Source organism: Onychostoma macrolepis, chromosome 05 (genome assembly GCF_012432095.1).
Source record: "Onychostoma macrolepis isolate SWU-2019 chromosome 05, ASM1243209v1, whole genome shotgun sequence".
Taxonomy (NCBI): Eukaryota; Metazoa; Chordata; class Actinopteri; order Cypriniformes; family Cyprinidae; genus Onychostoma; species Onychostoma macrolepis.
The window spans coordinates 29,371,813-29,395,848 of NC_081159.1; the positions used below are offsets into that span (position 1 = coordinate 29,371,813).

At 37.0% G+C, this 24,036-nt stretch overlaps 3 protein-coding genes across 4 annotated transcripts in view; 2 read left to right on the forward strand and 1 right to left on the reverse strand.

Annotated features, from left to right (window-relative positions):
• Positions 1 to 268: 268 nt before the first annotated feature.
• bspry (B-box and SPRY domain containing) lies at positions 269 to 5,790 on the reverse strand. The gene is made up of 6 exons (XM_058776639.1): positions 5,057 to 5,790; positions 4,038 to 4,136; positions 3,511 to 3,741; positions 2,645 to 2,670; positions 2,446 to 2,570; positions 269 to 1,377 (listed from the first exon to the last, which is right to left on the reverse strand). The coding sequence occupies exons 1-6, from the start codon at positions 5,705 to 5,707 to the stop codon at positions 842 to 844; spliced, it is 1,668 nt and encodes a 555-aa protein (XP_058632622.1). The 5' UTR covers positions 5,708 to 5,790; the 3' UTR covers positions 269 to 841.
• A 3,787-nt stretch (positions 5,791 to 9,577) lies between these two features.
• Positions 9,578 to 15,830, forward strand: zmynd19 (zinc finger, MYND-type containing 19). The gene is made up of 6 exons (XM_058777704.1): positions 9,578 to 9,837; positions 11,342 to 11,401; positions 11,610 to 11,716; positions 11,991 to 12,131; positions 12,265 to 12,445; positions 14,290 to 15,830. The coding sequence occupies exons 1-6, from the start codon at positions 9,787 to 9,789 to the stop codon at positions 14,431 to 14,433; spliced, it is 684 nt and encodes a 227-aa protein (XP_058633687.1). The 5' UTR covers positions 9,578 to 9,786; the 3' UTR covers positions 14,434 to 15,830.
• An 829-nt stretch (positions 15,831 to 16,659) lies between these two features.
• LOC131541053 (uncharacterized) overlaps positions 16,660 to 24,036 on the forward strand; it is a 40,341-nt gene continuing 32,964 nt past the window's right edge. Inside the window, exons 1-2 of one of the 2 annotated variants that reach the window (XM_058776544.1) lie at positions 16,660 to 16,732; positions 17,339 to 17,569. In XM_058776544.1, the coding sequence (XP_058632527.1) occupies positions 17,352 to 17,569 (218 nt within the window). In that variant the 5' untranslated portion in view covers positions 16,660 to 16,732; positions 17,339 to 17,351. Of the gene's footprint in view, positions 16,733 to 16,948; positions 17,037 to 17,338; positions 17,570 to 24,036 lie in introns of those variants that run through there. The other variant, XM_058776543.1, reaches the window with a different exon arrangement.

A 24,036-nucleotide genomic window follows, 5' to 3' on the forward strand; every position in this document is an offset into this window, starting at 1 on the left:
ATAGGATTTCAAAATTCTTCTACAAAGTTATTCTACTAATTTAACAAGTTCTGTTTCAGTTCAAACAATTCTAAAACTTCTAAAAAAAATAAATAAAAAAATCAGTGATATATGCAATTATGGATGAGAAGGATGGAAGGAACATTAAGGGAGGGTAGATTCTAGAGTAATTTATGGTAATCTGCAATTTATTATGTTTTCCTCCACCATAGACCAGAAAAATGAGGTATAGGTAGAATTAACAAGATGAGATAACAGGAAATGGTTTCAGTACACAATTTATTGCATGAATACATCACATCACACAAAGGTCAGAACATTGTTGCCATAATGACAGATTTAAAGATAACCATGTGGAAATCTGATAATTAGAGTTTCATTACATCTTCTTACATGTCAGTTGCCCCGAATATCAATATCAGCCATATTAGTATCAGTTGGGTACTGTCACAGATTAATGCTAAAAAGATAAAAGTATTTCATATGATGTGCAGACAATAAATATAATCAGTCAAACAATAATTGAAATACTTTTAACACATAAACATGAAATACTTAAAAAAAGATGGAGAATAAAATTATTTAAATAGTTTATAAATATAAAAATATCATTGGCATATGCTTGTAGTTCTTTTAAGCAAGTTTAAAAAATCAAGGAATTACTGACTACTGGCAAATTAGCTTCTATATAACTAAACAATGTGATTGATTTGATCACTCTTTCTCTTACATTTGCATATATTGGTCCTCAATGGCACAGATAATGTAAAACATGTTTAAAAATGATCATTGGTTCAAGTCCTCGGGATCTTCAGAGCCTTCATTAATATTCATTGTGTGTTCAGTGCAGTATAGAGACACTCTGATCAGCCACAGCACAGGCGGCCAGCAGCGGCTCACTAAAAGCATGTCTGACTACATGCAGCACAGACGTAGATTCGGGATCATAGAACAGTAGGGTCTGACTGGGCCAATCCAGAAGCAGTCCCACTCTTTTGAGCTTCTTAGCCACTGTGATACCCACATTACATCCATCGTGACAGAAAGACAAGTCTCCATCATAATACGAGAGCACCCACGATTTTGTGTTGTAGCCGAGCCGTGCGCCATTGCCAGACCCTTTGCGTTCTATGCTGGAATAGCATACCCCCACTTTGAAGGCAGCACTCGTGCCCACATCAAGTAACCAGCTGTGAGTATCAGAGGACATGGGAGGGGAGCAGAGGGCATTAGGCAAGCTGTCGAAGCGCGCCGGGTCAGAGGGGGGTAACTGACGCTGACGTTTGGGCAGGAAAGTTAAGGTGCACTGGTCGTTGGAGAGAGAGAGAAGAGGACTGACCGTCTGAGCTTCAAAGCGTAGTGCAGTTAATCGATGGGCTAAAGGAAAGAAGGATATGTTAAAAAAAATGTTCAGAGCAAGAAAATTAGAAGTTGAACGTAAGGAATGTAGAATGCCAGTGCTTCAAAATATTATACTTAATAAATATTAAAGACTGGATTTTACCCATCTGGAAAGCATATCTACACTGCAAAAATGAAAGTGTAAAGTACACTGTACACTGTAAAGATCATTGGAGCACATTTTACAAGAAAAAACTATTTCAGTTTTTCTACTTCAAAATTTCATGTTTAATTCAATGTATTACTTGCCATTTTGGGGTAAAATGTACTATCAATTGTACTATCAAATCGAGTGAAAACAATTGTACACCATTTTTTCCCCAGTATAAGCAATATGTAAGAAGGGGGTCCACAGAAAAATTCAAGGAAAAATAGTATGCAAAATGTTCAATACTTTTTAATATATTTAAAGTATTTAATTAATCAGCAGATGTTTACTTTCTGGACAAAAATGATGAGATAAATCGCAACTATTCTGTTCAACTGACAGCCACAATTAGTTTTTTCCTTTAGGTTTATACATCTAACAAAATTATATTTAATGCATATTTATAATGTTTTTTATATTTTTTTCACAATACAAATGGATATTTATGCATGAAAATAAAGGTTTTTGTTTGTTTGTTTTTTAGAAAGAAAGTCATCATATTTGAGAGTCTGTGGCACCAAAATGTTTGAAACCCATCAGTCACGGTGCACACAGCAGGGAGGAACAAGGGGACGAGGATGAACTAAAAATACAGTCTTTAATAAATCCAAAACAGACAGGGCAAGACAAGGCAAGGCTGGGACACACAGGAACACCAGGGAGTAACGAGTAGACCAGATGAAAACTAACTGAACAGGCAGGAACTAAATACACATGACAATCACAGATAATAACACACACCAGAACTGAATAACAGACAATCACACTCAACAAGGACAGGAAGGAAACCAAATAAGGAAACAAGAGGCGGGAACACATGACAGAGGACTGACAATCAGGTGATGCACTGAATCTGTCTTAAAATCCCTGTCTTGTGGAAATGGAAATGTACTTACCAGATGGTCCTAGCAGTAACGCACTGGCCCATAAACCCACCATGAGTTTACTGTCACTGCAGCCTCTGTTCAAAGTCAGTTGCTCAGTGTCTCTAGGTTCACCAGCACCCTCCGCATCCTCTATTCTATAGCACAGTCATGTACACATTTTATGTATTTATGTGAGCATATTATTGCATTTGTTGTGAACTGAAATTACCTGTCATTTATTTCCTCATTAGAGCTCTGAAAAAATAAAGAAAAAATACAACAATCAGTGGAATATCACATTATTATTTATTTATTGATTATGAACATCTAAACATATTCGTTTTCAGAAACTGACTGAAAAACAATGAAACTGATTCATAAGTGTATAGAGTACTAATTTAAGTATTAATTTTGTCATTTGTAATTTACTACTTGTAATTGACCATTTTATTAAGTTTTATTCTATTTATTAAATGTCAGTTAGCTGTTGATAAGTGTGTCCTACAACCTTATGCTGTCAAGACAAGTTACTTTTAATTTGATTGATTTGTCTTCCAAAATGAGTTTGAAAATTTGAGCACTGGGAAAACTGTGATTAAACAGGGACCCCTCCCCACACACACACAAAGTTTGTGTACTACTTCAATGAGATCACCTCTTCTAATTGTATCAAGTAATGTCCAGGTTATATTTCAAACCAAAAACAAATGGGGAAAAAATACATTAAGTAAATATAGAGTATTGAAACTATTATCAGTTGATTTTGAATATGCCAAGAAAAAATAATTGAATAACTGCAAATATTTATGTAACTTACAGTGGTTAGGTTGTGAATTGAATTCCACATGTAATCAAAGATCATAATTATACACTATACTGTTTGAATACATAAAGAGAAGGAAGCATGGAAGCACATCTTGCCCAAATTCCTCATTGCTGTAGTGCAAAACAAACAACAACAAAAAAACAATCTTCTCATAAATATTATGTTACTGTCTAATTCTTTAATATGACAAATTCTTTGATTTGTAATTGAGTAGAATGTGTAAAGTGTTGACAAAGTAATAGTAATGTTAAATTGCTTCATTCACTCACCACAATCATGGTATCTGTCGAGTGTGTGAGTGTGTGCACCAGGCTGGTGCGTGTGTGTGTGAGTTTCTCCAGAGTGTGAGTCCAGTGTGCTCTCTGAGTGAGGAGGCACTGCTCCACGCGCTCTTCCTCTCTCTGTATGACCTCTAGGAGACGCTGCTCCTCCTCCTCGAGAGCCTCACGCACCACGTTCACCTGAGCCAACACACGTTCTCTTGCACGGTTTGCATCTGTCTATCAATTAAACAGCACAAGAGGCAATTACAACAACATACTTTATTACACTGTTATAACTACAGTTTATCTGGACATCAGGGATGTAATGTTATAACACCATTAAAAATAATTTGAAATCACACAGACTAAGTTTCCACGTCCAAAAAATTATAATGATATCACAGTCTAATATCTAATATGTAAAAATAAAAATACTAGCATGTAAAAGTATTAGTAATAATAATAATACATTTTGTAAGCATTGGCATTATAGCATATAGCTGTCCTGATGAATTAGTGAATTCTTCAGGTACCTGTACAGCTTTCTCTCTAGCTGTAAGCGTACGGTCAATGAATCGTTCTATCCGCAGGGCTTGCAGCTGCATTTTTTCACAGACATCCACCAACTGATTCTGTTTTTTTTTAAAAGAAGGAACAAAGAGGAATAATCACATAAGAGGCATTAAACTAGCAGTTTAGTGGTATGTACGTGGCAGGAATGTGAAGGCATGTGGATATGATCTGAATTTGTCTGTTGTTGAAAAAAGGGTATATGAAAGTATTGAGGAAATGTTTCATCACACAGGCAGCCCGTTTCAGATCTACAGGTCCTCAATGGTATTCGGAAGCTTACAAATGTTGGAATTTCTGTTTTTATTTATTTTGTTTTATTTTATTTTTTATTATTATTATTTTGGTTGAAAATGCTATCTAAAAATGCTGTCTGGTTTGATATTTTCTTATCTAACTTCAGACTTTCTGGCCAGTGTATAACACAAGTGAGTCCAGTGTTGATTTGAGCTATGCAGGTATTTTTTAATTGCAAACAAGAAACATCACTGCATTGAAATGTAAATTCTAAAATCAATTTGTATTATTATTTATGAGTTTAACAAATTTTACAGTAGGCTATGTGAAATCTGCAGCAAAGACTTCAAAAAGGCAAAGTGTTAGGAAATCAGATCTTGTGAATAAAAAATGTAGGCTAAATGCCAAACAAATAATAACAATACGTTCAATAGCATGGTTACTGCCAGAAATGTTTAAATCACATTTTGTAAAAGGGAACAGATAAAATGTATCTGATTGCAATGATTAAAAAATAAAATTAAAATAAAGCAAAGTTTCTTCACCTCGGGGTGTAACGCTTCTGATTAATGAAACTAACCACGCCCTCCTCATATGAATATACAAATTACATACACAATACTGCTGAAACTCTCTACTGTTATTCTAACATTACACATTTCTTTTAAGAAAATAGCGAACGTGTTATGTTATTAATTGTTTAATCAATGTTTTATGTTATGTTATTTAACTAATCGTGACTCACCCTTACTACAGTTGCCTGAGTAACCAGCTCTGTCACCTTGTGACCCTGACAAGATCCATCCGACACACATGTCGAGCAGGTCAGTCTTCCTTCTGTACCACAGTAGAACTGTAGTTCTTGTTCATGTACTGGACACAGTTTCGCTTCTCCTGAAGTCGATGATAAGGAGTCCGCACCGCTGCCTACAGTGTTCTCCGATTTCTCAAATTTGCGCACAGGTTTTGTCGGTGATTCTCCATTTACTATACCATTGGTGTGTAAAAACAGCGCACCGCCTTCACATACATTTCCTATTCGGTCTTGATGTTTTGAAGGGTCGTCCAGTTGAGAGTCAGTCTCCAGGTCATTGACATGCAAGGACACCGTTGCCAGTTCACAAAGTCTGTATTCCGTACTCATGGTACCGAGAGAGAATAGCCTAATAGGTTTGGTTACTTTTAGCAGAATAAAATACGAAGGGTTTGCCTGGTTTCGCTGATGTATGTACTGTAAAATACCCGTGGCACAGGTGTATCCAGCTTTAGAGCCCTGCCTACTTGTTGCAGGTGTATAACACGGAAGTGGACTGGTTGTAGAATGCGCAAGTCTGAAAAGAAGTTTTTCTGTATTGTTACTCGAGTTAAACTTGGGACTTGACGGTCCTTGCAACATGCTATATATCTATCTATCTATCTATCTATCTATCTATCTATCTAATATATTTGAGCAATATTCTAACTTGTCATCTGATCTTGCATGAGCATGTCTGGTATAGGCTATTGGTTGGAAACCGGACAGGACTGTTCTGTTAACGTGTAACTCTCCAGTTAATTTGCTACACAGTCATCACAAAAACAGTTAAAATATTTTACTGAAAACCATATTCATTGAACATTTAGAGTAATCTAGTATTTCAAATAATAACATCCAACATCCAAGTCATAAAATCCTAACAAGTCCTGTCCCATTCTCATATCCAGCATGTCCTATTTTTTTTTAAATATTTTTTTAGATCTGTTAAAGTAGGCAAGAGATCTTGAACAATTGTTAAAGCATGTGTTTTCTCCACGAATGACAACAAAACAAATATATTTTTATCTTGTCAACTGTTGGTTATGACTTTTAAGCTATAGAACAACAATAAAAGCGTAAATAAATTATTTTAATAACATCCTTAACAGTAATTACAGGTGCTTGTCATATAATTAGAATATCATCAAAAAGTTGATTTATTTCACTAATTCCATTCAAAAAGTGAAACTTGTATATTATATTCATTCATTACACACAGACTGATATATTTCAAATGTTTATTTCTTTTAATTTTGATGATTAAAGCTTACAGCTCATGAAAGTCAAAAATCAGTATCTCAAAATATTAGAATATTTACATTTGAGTTTGAATAAATGACCATCCCTACAGTATAAATTCTGGGTATCTCTTGTTCTTTGAAACCACAATAATGGGGAAGACTGCTGACTTGGCAATGATCCAGAAGACGAACATTGACACCCTCCACAAAGAGGGTAAGTCACAGAAGGTCATTACTGAAAGGTGTGGCTGTTTACAGAGTGCTGTATCAAAGCATATTAAATGCAAAGTTGACTGGAAGGAAGAATTTGGGTAGGAAAAGGTGCACAAGCAACAGGGATGACCGCAAGCTTGAGAATACAGTCAAGCAAAGCCGATTCAAACACTTGGGAGGGCTTCACAAGGAGTGGACTGAAGCTGGAGTCAGTGCATCAAGAGTCACCACGCTCAGACGTCTTCAGGAATAGGGCTACCAAGCCACTTCTGAACCAGAGACAACATCAGAAGCATCTTACCTGGGCTGTGGAGAAAAAGAACTGGACTGTTGCTCAGTGGTCCAAAGTCCTCTTTTCAGATAAAAGTAAATTTTACATTTCATTTGGAAATCAAGGTCCCAGAGTCTGAAGGAAGAGTGGAGAGGCACAGAATCCATGTTGCTTGAAGTCCAGTGTGAAGTTTCCACAGTCTGTGATGATTTGGGCTGCCATGTCATCTGCTGGTGTTGGTCCACTGTGTTTTCTGAAGTCCACAGTCAACGCAGCCATCTACCAGGAAGTTTTAGAGCACTTCATGCTTCCTTCTGTCGACAAGCTTTATGGAGATGCTGATTTCATTTTCCAGCAGGACTTGGCACCTGCCCACACTGCCAAAGGTACCAAAAGCTGGTTCAATGAACATAGTGTTACTGTGCTTGATTGGCCAGCAAACTCGCCTGACCTGAACCCTATAGAGAATCTATGGGGTATTGTCAAGAGGAAGATGAGAGACACCAGACCCAACAATGCAGAAGAGCTGAAGGCCACTATCAGAGCAACCTGGGCTCTCATAACACCTGAACAGTGCCACAGACTGATCGACTCCATGCCACGCCGCATTGCTGCAGTAATTCAGGCAAAAGGAGCCCCAACTAAGTATTGAGTGCTGTACATGCTCATACTTTTCATTTTCATACTTTTCAGTTGGCCAAGATTTCTAAAAATCCTTTCTTTGTATTGGTCTTAAGTAATATTCTAATATTTTGAGATACTGATTTTTGACTTTCATGAGCTGTAAGCTCTAATCATCAAAATTAAAAGAAATAAACATTTGAAATATATCAGTCTGTGTGTAATGAATGAATATAATATACAAGTTTCACTTTTTGAATGGAATTAGTGAAATAAATCAACTTTTTGATGATATTCTAATTATATGACCAGCACCTGTATATGGTCATCAGATATTTTTATACATCCATAGGCTCCATTCGCAACCTTTCTCTTGTTGTGAACTACACTGTCTCACATGATGAACTGAATGAAAGACATGAACCCTCGGTCAGCAAATCCTCTAAACACATAGACTATATATTGCACTATTTGAAGGGACAACCTTTTAGTGATTCTGAAACATAGTGGACATTATCGATTGCACTCAATCAATTTCATAATGCCCCCCTAATAACGAGTACAACCCCATTTACAAAAAATGGGACATTTTGTAAAATGCCAAAAAAAAAAAAAAAAAAATATATATATATATATATATATATATATAATCTGTGATATGTTAATGCTTTTTAACCTTTTTTAAATATTTCCAATGTTTTGACTGACCAACTTAATTGTATTTTGTAAATATAAACAAATTTTGATGGCTGGAAAACTCTAGGAAAACTGGGATGAAGCAAAATAAAAGTAAAAAGATTATAGAATATTCAATTTAAACTGTTTTAAAACATTCCACAATAAGTGAACTGGTAGTAATAGGTGAGGTTATCATGGTAAAAAAGCATCCACCAAAGTCTCAGTCTTTGCAAACAAAAATGGGTCATAGTTAACGTGTTGTGCCACTTAAAGAGAGAATTGAAAAATTCAAAAATTTCTTTAGGTCTTTCGACATCTATTGTGAAAAGATTCAGGTAATCTGGAAGAATCTCAGGCCATGTAGTGACAGGCAGGAAACCTCAATGTGCTATAAGCCCTCAGATGGCACCGCATGAGAAACCATTATGCTATTGTGTTAAATACAATGACATGGGCATTTTGGGGTTTTAAAAAACAGGTTGTCACGTAATACAGTTGTAATCTCTGTTTTGCAAGAAAGTCATACATGTCTGTCAAGTTCTCTTCTAAGAACAGAACAAATTGTGTGCTGGGGTCATGAGGCCACATTTCAGCTTGCTTTTGGGGAAAAGAAAGAGACCATCCAGACTTTTGTCAGCGACAGGTCCAAAAACCAACATCTGTCATTGTATGGGGTACATTAGTGCCCACCGCATGGGTGACTTGCATATGTGTGACGGTACCATTGAGGCATATATTGGGATTGTACAGAGACATATGCTGGTATCAGAATTGAGTCTTGGTTAAATCCATGGTTATTTAGAATGAGAAAATGTGCATGTGCAACAACAGCATTTTCGTAGACACAGAGTGAGTCTGCTTGACTTGCCTGCCTGCCTTCCAGATCTATCTTGCTATTGAAAATCATGAAGATAATAAGACAATGATGACCATGGATTGTTGTAAACATGTCTCTGTTCCAACATTTTTAGAGTGTGTTAGAGCCATCAAAATCAAAATTTGAATTTAAATTAGAGATCTTTTCTTTGAACTTTTGTCAAAGGTTGAAGAGCATAAATGCACGAAATCTTTGTTTGTTTTTATTGCATTTACAACTCCCAACTTTTCTGTAAATGGGGTTGTACAACTGATGTCTTTAAGCGGTTAAATGGCTATATCATTAAGAATCATTTTAAGGCTCCCATTACACAGCCCTGCCGGTAAGCACTGTTTCGCGCTAAAATGTCGTGTTTTGGTTACGTAACGAAAAGGCGTGGTTATACAAGGGGCGGGCTTTGTCGTGAAATCTCGTATTGTGATTGGACAGATCGGCCAAACGTGTTCACGTTTATCCATGTACGTCAGCATAAGAATTAAACACCCAACGCAAATGTATTGACGATGCACAGTTCCGATTGGACAAATCACTGTCAGTCCTCTTTCACGATTGGTTTAGTTCTGAGTTCTGTTAGTCCCTCCCCCAGAAGCTGGCAGGTTTTTCCAACGCCTCTCAGCGGTGCATCACGGAGGTTTGGAAGCGGGTGGGGAAGACGCGGGCAACGACTGACCCTATTACACTAAAAATTGTATTCAGGGTTGGTTTGCCCGGTCCGATTTCCAACCTAATAACGTCGTACTTGCTCTCACATTTCATCCCAGACCTGACATCCCCTCTAATGTCGGATTTCAAGCTTGGGATTGTTCGACTTGGCCGTGTGGCCGGGAAGGTGAGCTGAATCCTGGGGCTGCCATGTGCGACGCGAAGGGGAGGGGATCCGAGATCCGTGAGCTAAATGCTTGTGTTTAACAATTAAGTGCCAGATTTGTCTATTTTGATGTTATCGACCTTGGTCAGAGAGGAATATATGTAATGTAGGCATAGAGTTGTCGTCGAAACGGGTGGGTTTTATAATTAAACTGGTCAGCTCATCAGCCGAGTAGGTTTAGTCCCTTTTGAGCCGCCTACTTTTGCTGTGGCAGTGCCGCTAGCGTGGCTACAGCGCTGCTAGACGGCTGGGGCGAGAGTGCGCTCGTTAGCTAGGGAATGTAACGTAAAAGTTTTATTTTTCCGTTTACAGTTTAAGAAGGTTTTAAGCACAAGACTGCTGCGTCTTCTTGATCCACGTCAGTTATGACACTGTCATCCAATATGGCTCAGAGAGCGCTGTAAATGCCTCAACCAGGAACCGTTCGCAGCATGACAACCGGCATGTTGGCTGTGATGAGCCTTAGCACTGTCCTTACACGGTTTATCTGTCAAACATGTGCGCAGTCACTTAATCTGTAACGCATCGCGAAATCTTCTGCAAAATGTTGTGCGTTTATAAAACTTTACTACTTTGATCGGTTTCTTCGCGTCATCCTGAACAAATCCAAGCTGTTTCTGGGATGCCAGGCCGCTCATGCCATGACACTAGAGGGCAGCCGGTAAACAGATATCTACAGGGGTTAAACAATAGGAGCATGTGAGAAGTCGGATGAAAGGCGCAAACGCGATGCGTGCTGTACAGTTTTATTGATGCCCTTTTTATGTTGTCATAAGACAGAGTTGAGCTCATGTTAATCGACGGTCATAGGTTATGTCTGGTCGGGCTTGGCTGACTTCTCACACGTTTCTCCTGTGATAATCGCGAAAGTTTGCGTAGGCACTCTTCATCTGCTTTTTATGCTAATTAAATTCTGGAATCTGTAATGACACGCATAACATTTGAAATATTTACCCATATTACTTTACAGACAGCTACCGATCTACTTTTTATATAGTGATGAAAAAGCTATATTAAATTATCACTAACTGTCCTAATTACCAGAAAGCGCGGTTTGAGTAATAATGCAAGTAGTCATTGTTTCTCAGATAGCAGCAATGTCTGATTCTTAAACTTCATTGTTCTTCAATTATAATCGCTTGAACTGGTTTGCTAAACCTGTCTGGGGTGCATACGCATCGTTAGATATCTATGGTCGCAAGTTACCAACATAGTTCAGTATATGCTATATTAAAAGTTTGTTTTGATTTTATATATATATAATATGTGTGTATATTTCAAAACAAACTTAAAAAAAATAGAAACTAATCGAACTAATAGAAAATTGGTCAAAAAGTGTGGGAACCCTAAGGAACGCATTATGTATATCTTAAGTCTTTAGTGAGGAATCAAAATAGCTGATATGTTTTTGGATTGTTGTCTTATTTGACTTACACTCCATTATAACACCATTTTGTTCTTTCAGACAAAGTACACTTTGATTGATGAGCAAGACATACCATTGGTGGAAAACTATGCCTTTGAGGTGAGAACTCATGTTGTTGTTTTTTTGAGAATTTAGTTTGGGGTGTGAACAACAACCCTGTGTGTTATGACCATTTCTAGTTTTCCTAGTACATTTTACAAGTTTTACTTTAACAACTACCCACATTATTCTTTTTGTTGTGGTCACATGCTTTGAATACTATTATTTAGTCTTGTGAAATTGAATGTCCGAATGTCTTTATTTTCAGGCACGCATGGAAGTTGATGCAGATGGGAATGGGGCAAAAATCTTTGCTTATGCCTTTGACATCGGCAAGGGTAGATGGGCTGGTCGACCACTGCATGAGTTACTCTGGTGAGTGTAGTGTTAGAGCCTACTGCATTTCCCATGGCTTTTTCCACGGTTTACGATCTTCAGATACGACTGTCAGTATTCGGGCCACTAGTGAGTGTCGTAATGAACTTTTTTTTATGAAGTCACCTTCTCACTGGTGGTGTAACGATACATCAATATGGATTGATGCATTAAGATGACAAACTAAACTAAAACTATTTTTAAGACTTCATAGTATGTTTAATACTAATTCTCATGATGTGTTTTGAGATACCCTCTACCTTTTTGTTCACAGGGAAAAGCACAGAGGTGGAATTGCTCCAAGTTTCCAAGTAGTTCACATTAACTCAGTCACAGTGGACAACCGTCTAGACAACTTGCGTCTTGTTCCTGTGGGATGGAGTCCCAAACCAGAAGAACTGTCCAGCAAACAAAGGTCATTAAAAATCAATACATTTAGATTTTATGACGTACAGCTTTTAAAGAAACAAACAAAAAACGTATCCACTGTGCTCAACTTGTGCTGTGATGTGCTTTCTAAATTATGCCTGTATAATGTCCTCTTCTAGAGAGCAGTCTTTGTACTGGCTGGCCATCCAGCAGGTTCCAGCAGACCCAGTGGAAGAGCAGTACCTGGAGTTGAGTCGCACACGCTACTACAATGCCAACGGAGAGCTGGTGGAAGAGGAGGAGTGCTCCTGCACCTACTACGAGTGTCACTACCCACCTTGCTCGCTCATTGAGAGGAGGGTCAGTATGGTGTAGAGAGAAGTCATTCTATGTCATCTTGTTTTGTTGGGGTTTTTTTTAAATACTGGTCATTAGGGTTGGGTATCATTTGAATTTTATCGATTCAGATTCTGCTTATTGATTCCTAGTTTCGATTCCAATAAGATTCAAAATCATATATATATATATATATATATATATATATGAAGTCAAACATTTATTGTGTCTTTTTACAAAGCATTCTATTGCAGCTGAATAACATGAGCAAAAATCAGCAGCCTGCAAAACACTTAGGCCAACAAGAGGAATTTTGCCTATGGTTTTAACAAAATTACCACAGCAAAAACAACTGGAATAATATAAATTTCAAATATTAAAGTGTTAAAGACAAGTAAAGTCAGTAATAAAATGGGAACAAACAAATCAATTAGCAATAGCATAAATAAATACAATTGAACCCAATTTCAGATACAGAAACTGTAATTAAAAGTTTAAAGACACTTCATAGTTCTTTTCATAAATAAAATACAGATTAATGTTGTTAAAGATATTCAATCAGTGAATGATTTTCTTTTGTTCTTTGATTAACATTAATGACAGGCAGCACGTTTATTAGACTGCCGTATTCTTTATCATCTGTGTGTACGTTCACTTAAGACAAAAACCGGCTGTGTTGATATACTTACGTAGTTTTCTGCCTACTGGTCAATAAATATGAAAGAAGAACAACCTTTTCTGCAGTGGAAATGCACGGAAGGGTTCGAGAATGGACACAGACCGTTGTTCTCTGTGCTCGCGCTTGCACTTCAGACGTTGGCGCTGCACGCAAACAGGGCACAAGTTCTTTCCGTTCCTGCACTTAAATCATTTTAAATCACATTAGAATGTGAACACAGGAATCGTAAAGCAGAATCGAAATGCACACATCTTATCGAATACCCAGGTCTTAGAAATTTGGAACATGCTCTAAAATGGAACCGGTTTTCGATACCCAACCTTACTGGTCATTTTTATAGCCAGTGAGTTTTATAACGGAGACTGGTGATGACTATGATCAACATACAGGTGCTTTTCCTGTAAGTGACCCTGGACCACAAAACCAGTCATAAGGGGCGATTTTTCGAATTCCATGAAATTTATACATCAACTGAAAGCTGAATGAATAATCTTTCCATTGATGTATGGTTTGTTAGGATCGGATAATATAACCCTAACCTGGCCGAGATACAACTATTTGAAAATCTGGAATCTGAGGCTGCAAAAAAATCAAAATATTGAGAAATTTGCCTTTAAAGATGTCCAAATGAAGTCCTCAGCAATGCATATTACTGATCAAAAATTAAGTTTTGAGATATTTATGGTAGGAAATTAACAAAATATCTTCATGGAACATGATCTTTACTTAATATCCTAATGATTTTTGGCATAAAAGAAAAATCATTTTGACCCATACAATGTGTTGTTGGCTATTGCTACAAATATACCTGTGCGACTTATGACTGGTTTTGTGGTCCAGGGTTACGTATGTTCACAAAGGACACATTGCATTTAAAAATGCTGGATGGGGCGAGAAAGAATGGAACAGAACACAGCCACATAACCCTCACTTAAGACTTTTATTAAAAACGCAATGCTCTTGGTGTGCAAAATAGCACAAGAAGCATGGCAGCATGTATTGTGTGTATAGAAATGTTTATCTTTTTGTTGCACAGAAGTATACACCATGTTCAAAGAAATTACACTCCTAGTTAACTAATATTGAGCTTACGTTTTCCAAACAGTTTTCACTTTAACATGTTTATGGGGTTTATCTTATTTAGAGTTGTGACAATTCTACTAGTGTCTCTGTCTTTGTACCTTTGCAGCTGAGGGAGTTCAACATCTGCGGACGATGCCAAGTGGCACGCTACTGTGGCTCACAATGCCAACAGCGAGATTGGCCAGCCCATAAGAAGCAGTGCCGTGAGCGTAAACGGGTTCTGGCGCTGGAGTCTGAGCCCGAGCGATGATCCCCCTCAATCCCAGTTTGAAGAACGATGGTCACAGGGGGTGTGGGGTGAGACTGAGATGAAATTGAAAAACTGACTGGTAGGATAGGGGACAATTTTGGTGGGTTGGATGGGCCTATTGGGGGGAAAAACATACTTCCCAGAACTTTCATATCTCCACAACTTGCCTATGGGGATTATGGGAAATGGAGTTTTTTTGTTGTTCAGAGGGAGGTCTTAAAGGCTCCACCTGCTGCTATGGATGTGTGTTTAATGAAGAAAAACACCATGCCGTCATAACTCTTTCTCTGTGGACTGCATATGAGTATTGACAGTCATGCGCTCGCTTGTTCCATCCGCCGTTCTGTCATGAAGTATTAGCCGCCGAGGGACAAAACTGCTGTACAACTGATGATGAGATGGAATACGGACCTCTTCACTGTACTACCCTTCCTCCTCCTTTTCTCCCAGTTGGACTTCTTGTGCACATAATCTAGCACATAGTCACTCACCTGCCATACCTTCATCAAGTATAAAGCCAATAGCTGTGCAAAACCACACCACCAGTATTGTGTGTGCAATGCCATTATTGACTGAAGGACATGAAGTGGTTGATTCTTTTTTTTTTTTTTTTTTTTTTTTTCTGGGATTTTTTTGGGTTGCAGTGTTGCAGGGGAATATGCCTTTTGGGGTGGGGGGATGTCACTTTTCTGTCTACCTGTTTTTGAAATGCATTACAATCCTATTTACCTTTCACACTCATGTCATGTTTAGTTTCATTTACTATAACAAGCACTCAGTTAGAGAGATGTCCTGGGAAAAACTTGAAAACCCACATGGAAAGTTGACTCTGATTCGTATTGTCAACGTGTTCTTGGATGTCTAAAATTGTCATTTGGGTCCCAGTCATTCAATGTTTAGTCTTGTTTGTCTTAAAATCTTTGTCAAAGTGAGTTTAACACATGAATTTTTTTTAAAATATTTTATTTTATTTTTTTTTTAGAAATTTCTCTTCTTGATACAAAAATATATGTGCACACAAGTTCCAAGTGTGTCTTCCTCTTACGTCAAGGGCAACTCTACCAAACTGTGACGTGCACTCACAAATAAGCATGTATAATAGACGCATACATGTGATGTTTGTCTGTGTTCGTATTCCGAATAATTTATTTATCTGGTTGGGGTTGAACACTGTGCACTGAATATCCTCACTTTGATCCTTGTTCTTTTCTGAGAAATGGGAGTTTAGGATAGGCTGGGGGTGTCTGTTCTTTTTATTTTTTCTAAGCTATTACCATACAAACATTAAATGCATAAATATGTGAATGGACAAAGTTTGTGATAACTGACCATCTCTTGTCACTGTAATATATAAGAATAAAATTAATGAAATAAAATCTCAAATGTGTAAAGGTTAATTTGGTTGCATAGTGTCTGTTTTGCCCATATAATGTTGTCTTTAGAATCTAAAAGTTTTGTTTGGTTTTTCTTTCCACTGAACCAAAAATGTTGTCATTAAGATGTGCACATTATGTGCAGTTTTAATAATTTTGGTATGAGTGCCATTTAAAGCGCCAAGTCAAGGGTCGAAACCAAGCTTTAAAAGTAAGTACAGTCAGTGGCCCTGAAATGGATAAGAAACATGATACATGGATTGTAAGAAACACTCATTTAAAATGGCCATTTTTCATGTTAGAAGTGTGGCACCTGACATGGCAAAGCTAGTTGTTGTTTTTTTGTTTTGTTTTTTTGAATGGCTTTTTAACTAGCTGCTGTGGCAGAAATTTGCATACGATGTATGCCAGTACTCCAAGGTCATCACATTCACTATGGACATGTTCAACTGACTTTTGACAACATGAACCACGTATGTTGTCTTCATTTTGATTCATTCATTGCATATCTTTTATTAATGTCACTTGGTTTGATAATGTATTGTCAAATGTAATGACAAGTTGTTCCGAACTTGTATGACTTTCTATTTTGAAAAATATCTCAGTGTTGTTAATGGAACCTCGTTTCTGCCATACTTGAGTCAAAATATTGAGAAACTTTATAATATTGACTTAACGTGTCATCATAATGACTTTTCTGGCGCTGATGTAGGTTGAAGTACTGAACGAACCCTGTCCTAAGAAGCAGTGCAGTTTAATGTGAGTCTAAAAAGGATGTCGTGAATAACCTTTAGCCAAACGTCTCCATGGGAACCTGAGGGGTGGTTATTTCATTCGTTGTATCTCCAGGCAAATGTTTTCAACGTCTCGAGGTCTCTTTAAATGTAACAAGCAGCAAGTTACATGCCTCCAAACAGAAGCTAACGGTAAGAGGAAATCCACAGACGCAGACCCAGTTTATTAACGTCGAGGCTAGTAAGCTGAATTGTTTTATGACAGTCAGTGAGTGTTTATTTTTTCAGTTGCGCGGAATTATAGCAGTTTTTGTCATAACTGTGCGAGGGAAAATTATTCTTAAAAAAAAAAAAAAACGTTTTCCACAAATCACTAAATTTGTTGGACATGGAACTACTCATAGGGTACTACTAGCTGTCGTCGTTGTTGTTATTTTGTACATGGTACTGTGACATCTACATGTTCATAATACCATGTTATTTTTCCCATTGCCACGTAAGTATAAAGGGTACATGAATTTCGGTAGTGGTGCTTAACTGATTTCCATGCTATTCTTTGTAGAGTAACGTAATGTAAATAATTATATATATCAAATAACCATAATATTATCATATGACAGTACATTTTTAAAGGCATTAGCGTATAATGTAATGAAACTAATACTGTTATTAGGTAACAGTATTAACATACGATGTCATTACTGTGTCATGATATTGCCACAGTACATTTCTCAGGCAGTGTGAGAATAACTGTTACTTTTCTCCTCTTACTACGTAATTTGTTTGTTTGTATAATAGGGTGTTTTGAAGGATGACATCAACAGCATGCTGTCCAGCTCCATGCCATAATGGAAATGCCTTGACCTGGCTTCTATGTCCAGACATTGATCATGTGTCCTCTGCATTGCAAATTCTTGTTGACCTTGCTCAGGAGGACAAAGGTGAACTTGTTGAAAAGGTTCTTCAGCACTGCAACCCAGAATTATGCATAAATGCTCTTCGAAAGCTGCTGAAGTCACCTGCCTCATGGTCAGTACTTCAATCTTAAAAATCAGACAGGTTAAAACAATAGCTTGGTTCTATAAATTACACCTGTTAAAACTGAAATGATGGTGTGCATTAACATTACAGAATATTTACAGTACTGACCAATTGCAGTTAATGTGTATAGTAATGGATGGTGTAAATCTGAACTACCCCTGCACAACATCACTTGAATCACTAATATTATAAATCAAATGCTCATGGAGGTCAAAGAGTGATTCCAATGTTCCTTCACACAGATTAGTGGTTTTGTAGTTTCCTGACATGCATACAAACATAAGAGTGGTCTGCTATTAAGAAAAAAACACCATTCTTTAAAGGTATATACTGTAAAAATGTTTTACCACTACAGAAATTATTAGTATTTTGAAACTTTTGAGAACGATGTCTTATCAGCCTACAAACCATAAACAAAATATCTAGTGTGCCTAGTGTGATTACTGCCGTTTTTAATATTTTCTCTCAGATTGTTGCAGCATTGATAACCTTACATTAAATTAGGATAAAATGCTTGACAAAATGTAATCTAGGAAGCTTTCAGCCTTGAAAATGCAGCTCAAGTCATTAGAAATGGTCACCTCAGCAACAGCAAAAGCCTATTGTGTTTGGCCTATAAAGTTCGATTTACGAGAGTCATCTTGCTCAATGGTTCTCCTTTGACCTCTTACAAATGCAGACCTCTAAGAGGTCAAAGCGTAATGAATGTCTTTCTCTCTGCCGAAAGGGTGAAATGATTAAAAGGCACAAGCGACTGGCTTTCGCTTTTCTGTTGAGACGGTGTCCTCAGATTGAACTCAAACCACCAGAGAGGATTGGTCCATGCCTGCTCCATAACCAGGGGCCTCATTTATGAAACGTTTGTACGTTAAAATCCACACCAGTGTTCACATTTATAAAAAGGTCTTTGACGTGAAAAAGTGCTTAGCACTAGGGCTGGGTATCGTTCAAAAATTTTCGATATCGATACCTTGAGTTTGATACCGGTTCCTGAACGATACTTTTTTTGATACCAATTTTATGAAATCGGTTTCAACAAGATTACATTATCTCAAAAAACTTTGGTTTTATTTTTTCAGCTTGTTGACATTTATACAGACTCAAAGCCTCATCTCCTGAGCCACTGCACAAAGGAACAAAATATATCCAACACAATAAATCAGTGCAAATAGTTTTCAGTTTACACATCTGTTAGGCTACGTTTACACTAGTGCGTGTTCGTTTTAAAATGAATAGCTCAGACAGAATCGTCATTTCTATTAATTTATTCTAGGTTGTTAAAGAGTTCAAGAAAATGAAAATCTTTTTTATTTATTTTTTGTTTTATTTTCTTTCACCATATGTTTTATTGTTATTAAATTCTGTGTTGTAGTATGTCTAATTATTTGAATGCATAAAAACAACTTAGTTTATTCAAATGTATTCTTAAAATAGCCTTATGAAATGTTTTCTTTTTCCTCAGAAATTCTGTGTTCTGTGTCTGGTTTTCAAATGAAGGCATAAAACATTAATTTCATTTATCTTTAAATTATTGAAAATCAAACTTTATTAATTTATTTTGGCAAACAAAGGTATACTATTAAAATTAAAACATGGAAGAAATGTGTGATCATAACTTAAAAAAATTAAATTTTAATAGTAGCAGTATGTACATTCTGCTGAACAATAGTAATATATTTCTGCCGCAGTGACTTCCAAGTTAAACCAAACTTTTATTTTGGTGGGTTGCCGTGAATACCTTGACAGTTCTATGTGTAAATGATATGAAGCTAGTTTTACTCAAATCAAACGGTAAAATGCTCATGAAGTGACTCTCAGAGCAGTTCTGGGGATGTTGTTCATGCGTTTATGTCCTCATTTAGTGAGACGGCAGACGCTGAAATCACCGCGAGCATCACGGGTGCTTCAGTCTGTGTGTAGTAAACAAAACAGGGTGATTTGCATATCTCCACCAACAAAAGAGCAATGATATGCAAGTGCTGTAACAAGTCTCAGTTAGCTTAACGCAGTACATGTAGCAAGGTTTTTTAAATTATATAATAAATAAAAAGAAAACAGACAGAATACAAAAAGATTAGAAAAGCTAGTGTTAGTTGTTTTTCTTTTTTTCTTTTTTAAAGAAAACAAGCAGTAAATGAATAGTGCACGTTTAAAAGGGACAAGTTTTTTTATGAACAGATTAAGAATAGAGAGTGCTATATTGTTAGAGGGTCAAATAAAGATGGAAGAGATGTGTTTTATAGTCTAAAGGACCTTTGCTGCAAATAACCTTTTGTGCAATGGAGAGGTTCTTTGGATATTTTTAAGAGTGTAAGCCTGTTAAACTGGATCTTGAATAGAGAGTCCTTATTAGTCTAAAGCTAAGCTTAATGCCTTCACATTATAAAACATAACTGAAGAGTAAGCAAAAAAGTTTATTTATGAGTCATTATTAAATGACAAATCTATTTACAGGTGCATCTCAATAAATTAGAATGTCGGGGAAAAGTTCATTTATTTCAGTAATTCAACTCAAATTGTGAAACTCGTGTATTAAATAAATTCGATGCACACAGATTGAAGTAGTTTAAGTCTTTGGTTCTTTTAATTGTGATGATTTTGGCTCACATTTAACAAAAACCCACCAATTCACTATCTCAAGAAATTAGAATACTTCATAAGACCAATAAAAAAAATTAAAAAAAACATTTTTAGTGAATTGTTGGCCTTCTGGAAAGTATGTTCATTTACTGTATATGTACTCAATACTTGGTAGGGGCTCTTTTTGCTTTAATTACTGCCTCAATTTGGCGTGGCATGGAGGTGATCAGTTTGTGGCACTGCTGAGGTGGTATGGAAGCCCAGGTTTCTTTGACAGTGGCCTTCTGCATTTTTTGGTCACTTGTTTCCCATTTTCCTCTTGACAATACCACATAGATTCTCTATGGGGTTCAGGTCTGGTGAGTTTGCTGGCCAGTCAAGCACACCAACACCATGGTCATTTAACCAACTTTTGGTGCTTTTGGCAGTGTGGGCAGGTGCCAAATCCTGCTGGAAAATGAAATAAGCATCTTTAAAAAGCTGGTCAGCAGAAGGAAGCATGAAGTGCTCCAAAATTTCTTGGTAAACGGGTGCAGTGACTTTGGTTTTCAAAAAACACAATGGACCAACACCAGCAGATGACATTTCACCCCAAATCATCACAGACTGTGGAAACTTAACACTGGACTTCAAGCAACTTGGGCTATGAGCTTCTCCACCCTTCCTCCAGACTCTAGGACCTTGGTTTCCAAATGAAATACAAAACTTGCTCTCATCTGAAAAGAGAACCTGAAAAGGACCATTGGGCAACAGTCCAGTTCTTCTTCTCCTTAGCCCAGGTAAGACGTTGTCTGTGGTTCAGGAGTGGCTTAACAAGAGGAATACGACAACTGTAGCCAAATTCCTTGACACGTCTGTGTGTGGTGGCTCTTGATGCCTTGACCCCAGCCTCAGTCCATTCCTTGTGAAGTTCACCCAAATTCTTGAATCGATTTTGCTTGACAATCCTCATAAGGCTGCGGTTCTCTCGGTTGGTTGTGCATCTTTTTCTTCCACACTTTTTCCTCCCACTCAACTTTCTGTTAACATGCTTGGATACAGCACTCTGTGAATAGCCAGCTTCTTTGGCAATGAATGTTTGTGGCTTACTCTCCTTGTGAAGGGTGTCAATGATTGTCTTCTGGACAACTGTCAGATCAGCAGTCTTCCCCATGATTGTGTAGCCTAGTGAACCAAACTGAGAGACCACTTTGAAGGCTCAGGAAACCTTTGCAGGTGTTTTGAGTTTATTTATTTATTTTTTTAATTTTATTTTACCTTTATTTAACCAGGATGAGATTCTTTTTCAAGAGTGTCCTGGCCAAGACAGGCAGCAGTACAACCATACATACATACAAACATAAAATACACAAAAATAATAACACAAAACAACTGAAATAGCAAACCCTTTAAAGTCAACCACAATCCTTAACACATCAGGCAAAACATCTACAGCCAGATGTGGCTGCCTCCAAGTCAGTTAACATCCTTTTAAAAACGACCAATGAGACCAACTTATTGAGTTTCATGGATTTCTGTAACTTGTTCCATGTAGAGGGAGCAGAATACTTAAACGCCTTTTTTCCAAGCTCAGTTCTAACCTTTGGAACAGACAAAAGGAAAAAATCCTGGGAACGAAGATTGTAAGTCCCGATATTATTTACACTGATGTAGGTCAGAAGATAGGATGGAAGTAGACCTAAGATAGCCTTATATACGAAGATATACCAGTGTTGAAGTCTCCGCGTTGATAGAGAAGGCCATCCAACACGTTCATACAGTTCACAGTGGTGAGTGAGGACTTTAAAACCAGTGATGAACCTCAGAGCTCCATGGTATACAGTGTCCAGTGCATGCAAACTTTGAGACGAAGCATGCATGTATAAGACATCACCATAGTCAAGTATAGACATAAAAGTAGCAGCAACCAGCCTTTTTCTAGATTCAAACGAAAGGCAGGATCTGATTCTGAAATAAAACCCTAGTTTAAGTTTTAATCTTTTTGTTAGCTGCTGAATTTGAAAGGTAAAAGAAAGAGATTCATCTATTAAAATACCAAGATATCTGTATTTAGAAACACATTCAATCTTCATACCCTGGGAAGTGAGGATTGAAGGCAGATTTAATTTGGATTTCGAATTTGAAAAAAGCATAACTTTTGGTTTTTTCAGGATTTAAAACAAGTTTAAAATCATAAAGATTCTGTTGAAGCGTGTTAAAATCAAGTTGTAACTGGGAGAGGGCTTGGTCTGCGGTGGGTGCTGAGCAATACAGTACAGTGTCATCTGCATAAAAATTATATTTTCCTTTAGACACGCTGATTGGCATGTCACCATATTCTAATTTGTTGAGAATTGGTGGGTTTTTGTTAAATGTGAGCCAAAATCATCACAATTAAAAGAACCAAAGACTTAAACTATTTCAGTCTGTGTGCTTTGAATTTATTTAATACACGAGTTTCACAATTTGAGTTGAATTACTGAAATAAATGAACTTTTCCACGACATTCTAATTTATTGAGATGCACCTGTATATTATCTATATATATTTAAAAAATATATCTATATTAAATCTATTTGGTTGTACTGTGATAATTGTAAAGAAAATAAAGAAAAAAATCTGAATCTAAAATAGAATAATGGGTGTAATGTGAATTGTATTAGTTTTAATGGAAACTGTAATTGTAAATTGTTGTCTTCTATTGGTGGCTTGTTAAAACCATTAAATCATAATGGAAAATGTCCCAAAACACACTAGAAACCATTAAATGTACTGGTTTTATTGGTTAACAGTTGATGGTTTGTAATGTTTTTAATGGTTTTTGTAGTGGAGACCATTACAACTTCTGTGATGGTTTCCATTGTTTGTTTTTACCTTAATGGTATCCACTAGACATAACACGCTACCAATAGAAGGAAAAAAATTACCAGTAGAGACCCATAGAGATCCATTAAAACCAATACAATTCCCATTATAACCAGTAAAACCATAACATTTTTTGTAATGGTTTCTATTATTTTTTCAGCAGGGTTTAGATGCTGTAGGCAACTGTCCATATTTCCAGAGGCTATGTAAAATGTGAAGGAACAAGCTAACGGCAAGCAACTTTTTTTTTTAAGTAATTGGGCTATGTTGGTGGTTAGATAAGCCTGTTTGTAGCTAGCTAAATTAAGTTCGCTGTAGAGCAGGACGGAGTGCATTTGTATCTGGTTGGCTGTAAATTATGGTCTTGCCGTATAAATGGTGATTACATTTTTTTTTGTTTTGTTTGCATGAGGCTGCTGTTGCAGTAGCTATGAAGATTTTAAGTTACGTTATCGCTATATTAGTTAGCTACCCTTTGCAAAATGCTCCTCAGTCTCGACCTTAAAATTTGTCGCACATATCAGTAAGCTATTTCTCTGACATGAAGTCGAGTTGAGAACTGTTCGACCTACAAGTAAAGCATACCGTTTAATGTACAGTAATATTAGTATCAATCAGCTCAAGTGGAGGCAACGCTAAGCCATAGCTAAGTGTCAGCCTGTAACAGCCGGAGAAGACATCGCGTTTAGCCCGTCAGCTGTTAGTTTGGTTTGTCACCTTTTTCACCCCTGACAAGTTTGCACCCCTGAAATAGCAGTCAGAACAAAATCAACTCTCGAAAATGTACAGTATTGCACATTTGAGTGGTGTGTGTTTGAATGAAGAGATCCCCATAGACTGACTAACTTTAAAGGGGTCATGTGATGCTTTTTAAAAGATCATTATTTTGTGTATTTGGTGTAACAGAATATGTTGACATGCTTTAATGTTCAAAAAACACATTATTTTTCAAATACTGTACATTATTGTAGGTCCTCTATGCCCCGCCTCTCTCAAACGCTTCGTTTTCTACAAAGTCCCTCCTTCCGACA

What these genes read in the sequence shown, in the direction of transcription:
- bspry (XM_058776639.1), bottom strand. Translation starts at nt 5,707, where the DNA reads ATGTTGCAAGGACCGTCAAGTCCCAAGTTTAACTCGAGTAACAATACA. An exon ending in CTCAGGCAACTGTAGTAAGG is followed by an intron (nt 4,137 to 5,056) that starts GTGAGTCACGAT and finishes AAAAAAAAACAG; the next exon opens with AATCAGTTGGTGGATGTCTG. An exon ending in CGACAGATACCATGATTGTG is followed by an intron (nt 2,671 to 3,510) that starts GTGAGTGAATGA and finishes TTATTTTTTCAG; the next exon opens with AGCTCTAATGAGGAAATAAA.
- zmynd19 (XM_058777704.1), top strand. Translation starts at nt 9,787, where the DNA reads ATGTCGGATTTCAAGCTTGGGATTGTTCGACTTGGCCGTGTGGCCGGG. An exon ending in TTGGCCGTGTGGCCGGGAAG is followed by an intron (nt 9,838 to 11,341) that starts GTGAGCTGAATC and finishes TTGTTCTTTCAG; the next exon opens with ACAAAGTACACTTTGATTGA. An exon ending in CCACTGCATGAGTTACTCTG is followed by an intron (nt 11,717 to 11,990) that starts GTGAGTGTAGTG and finishes TTTTGTTCACAG; the next exon opens with GGAAAAGCACAGAGGTGGAA.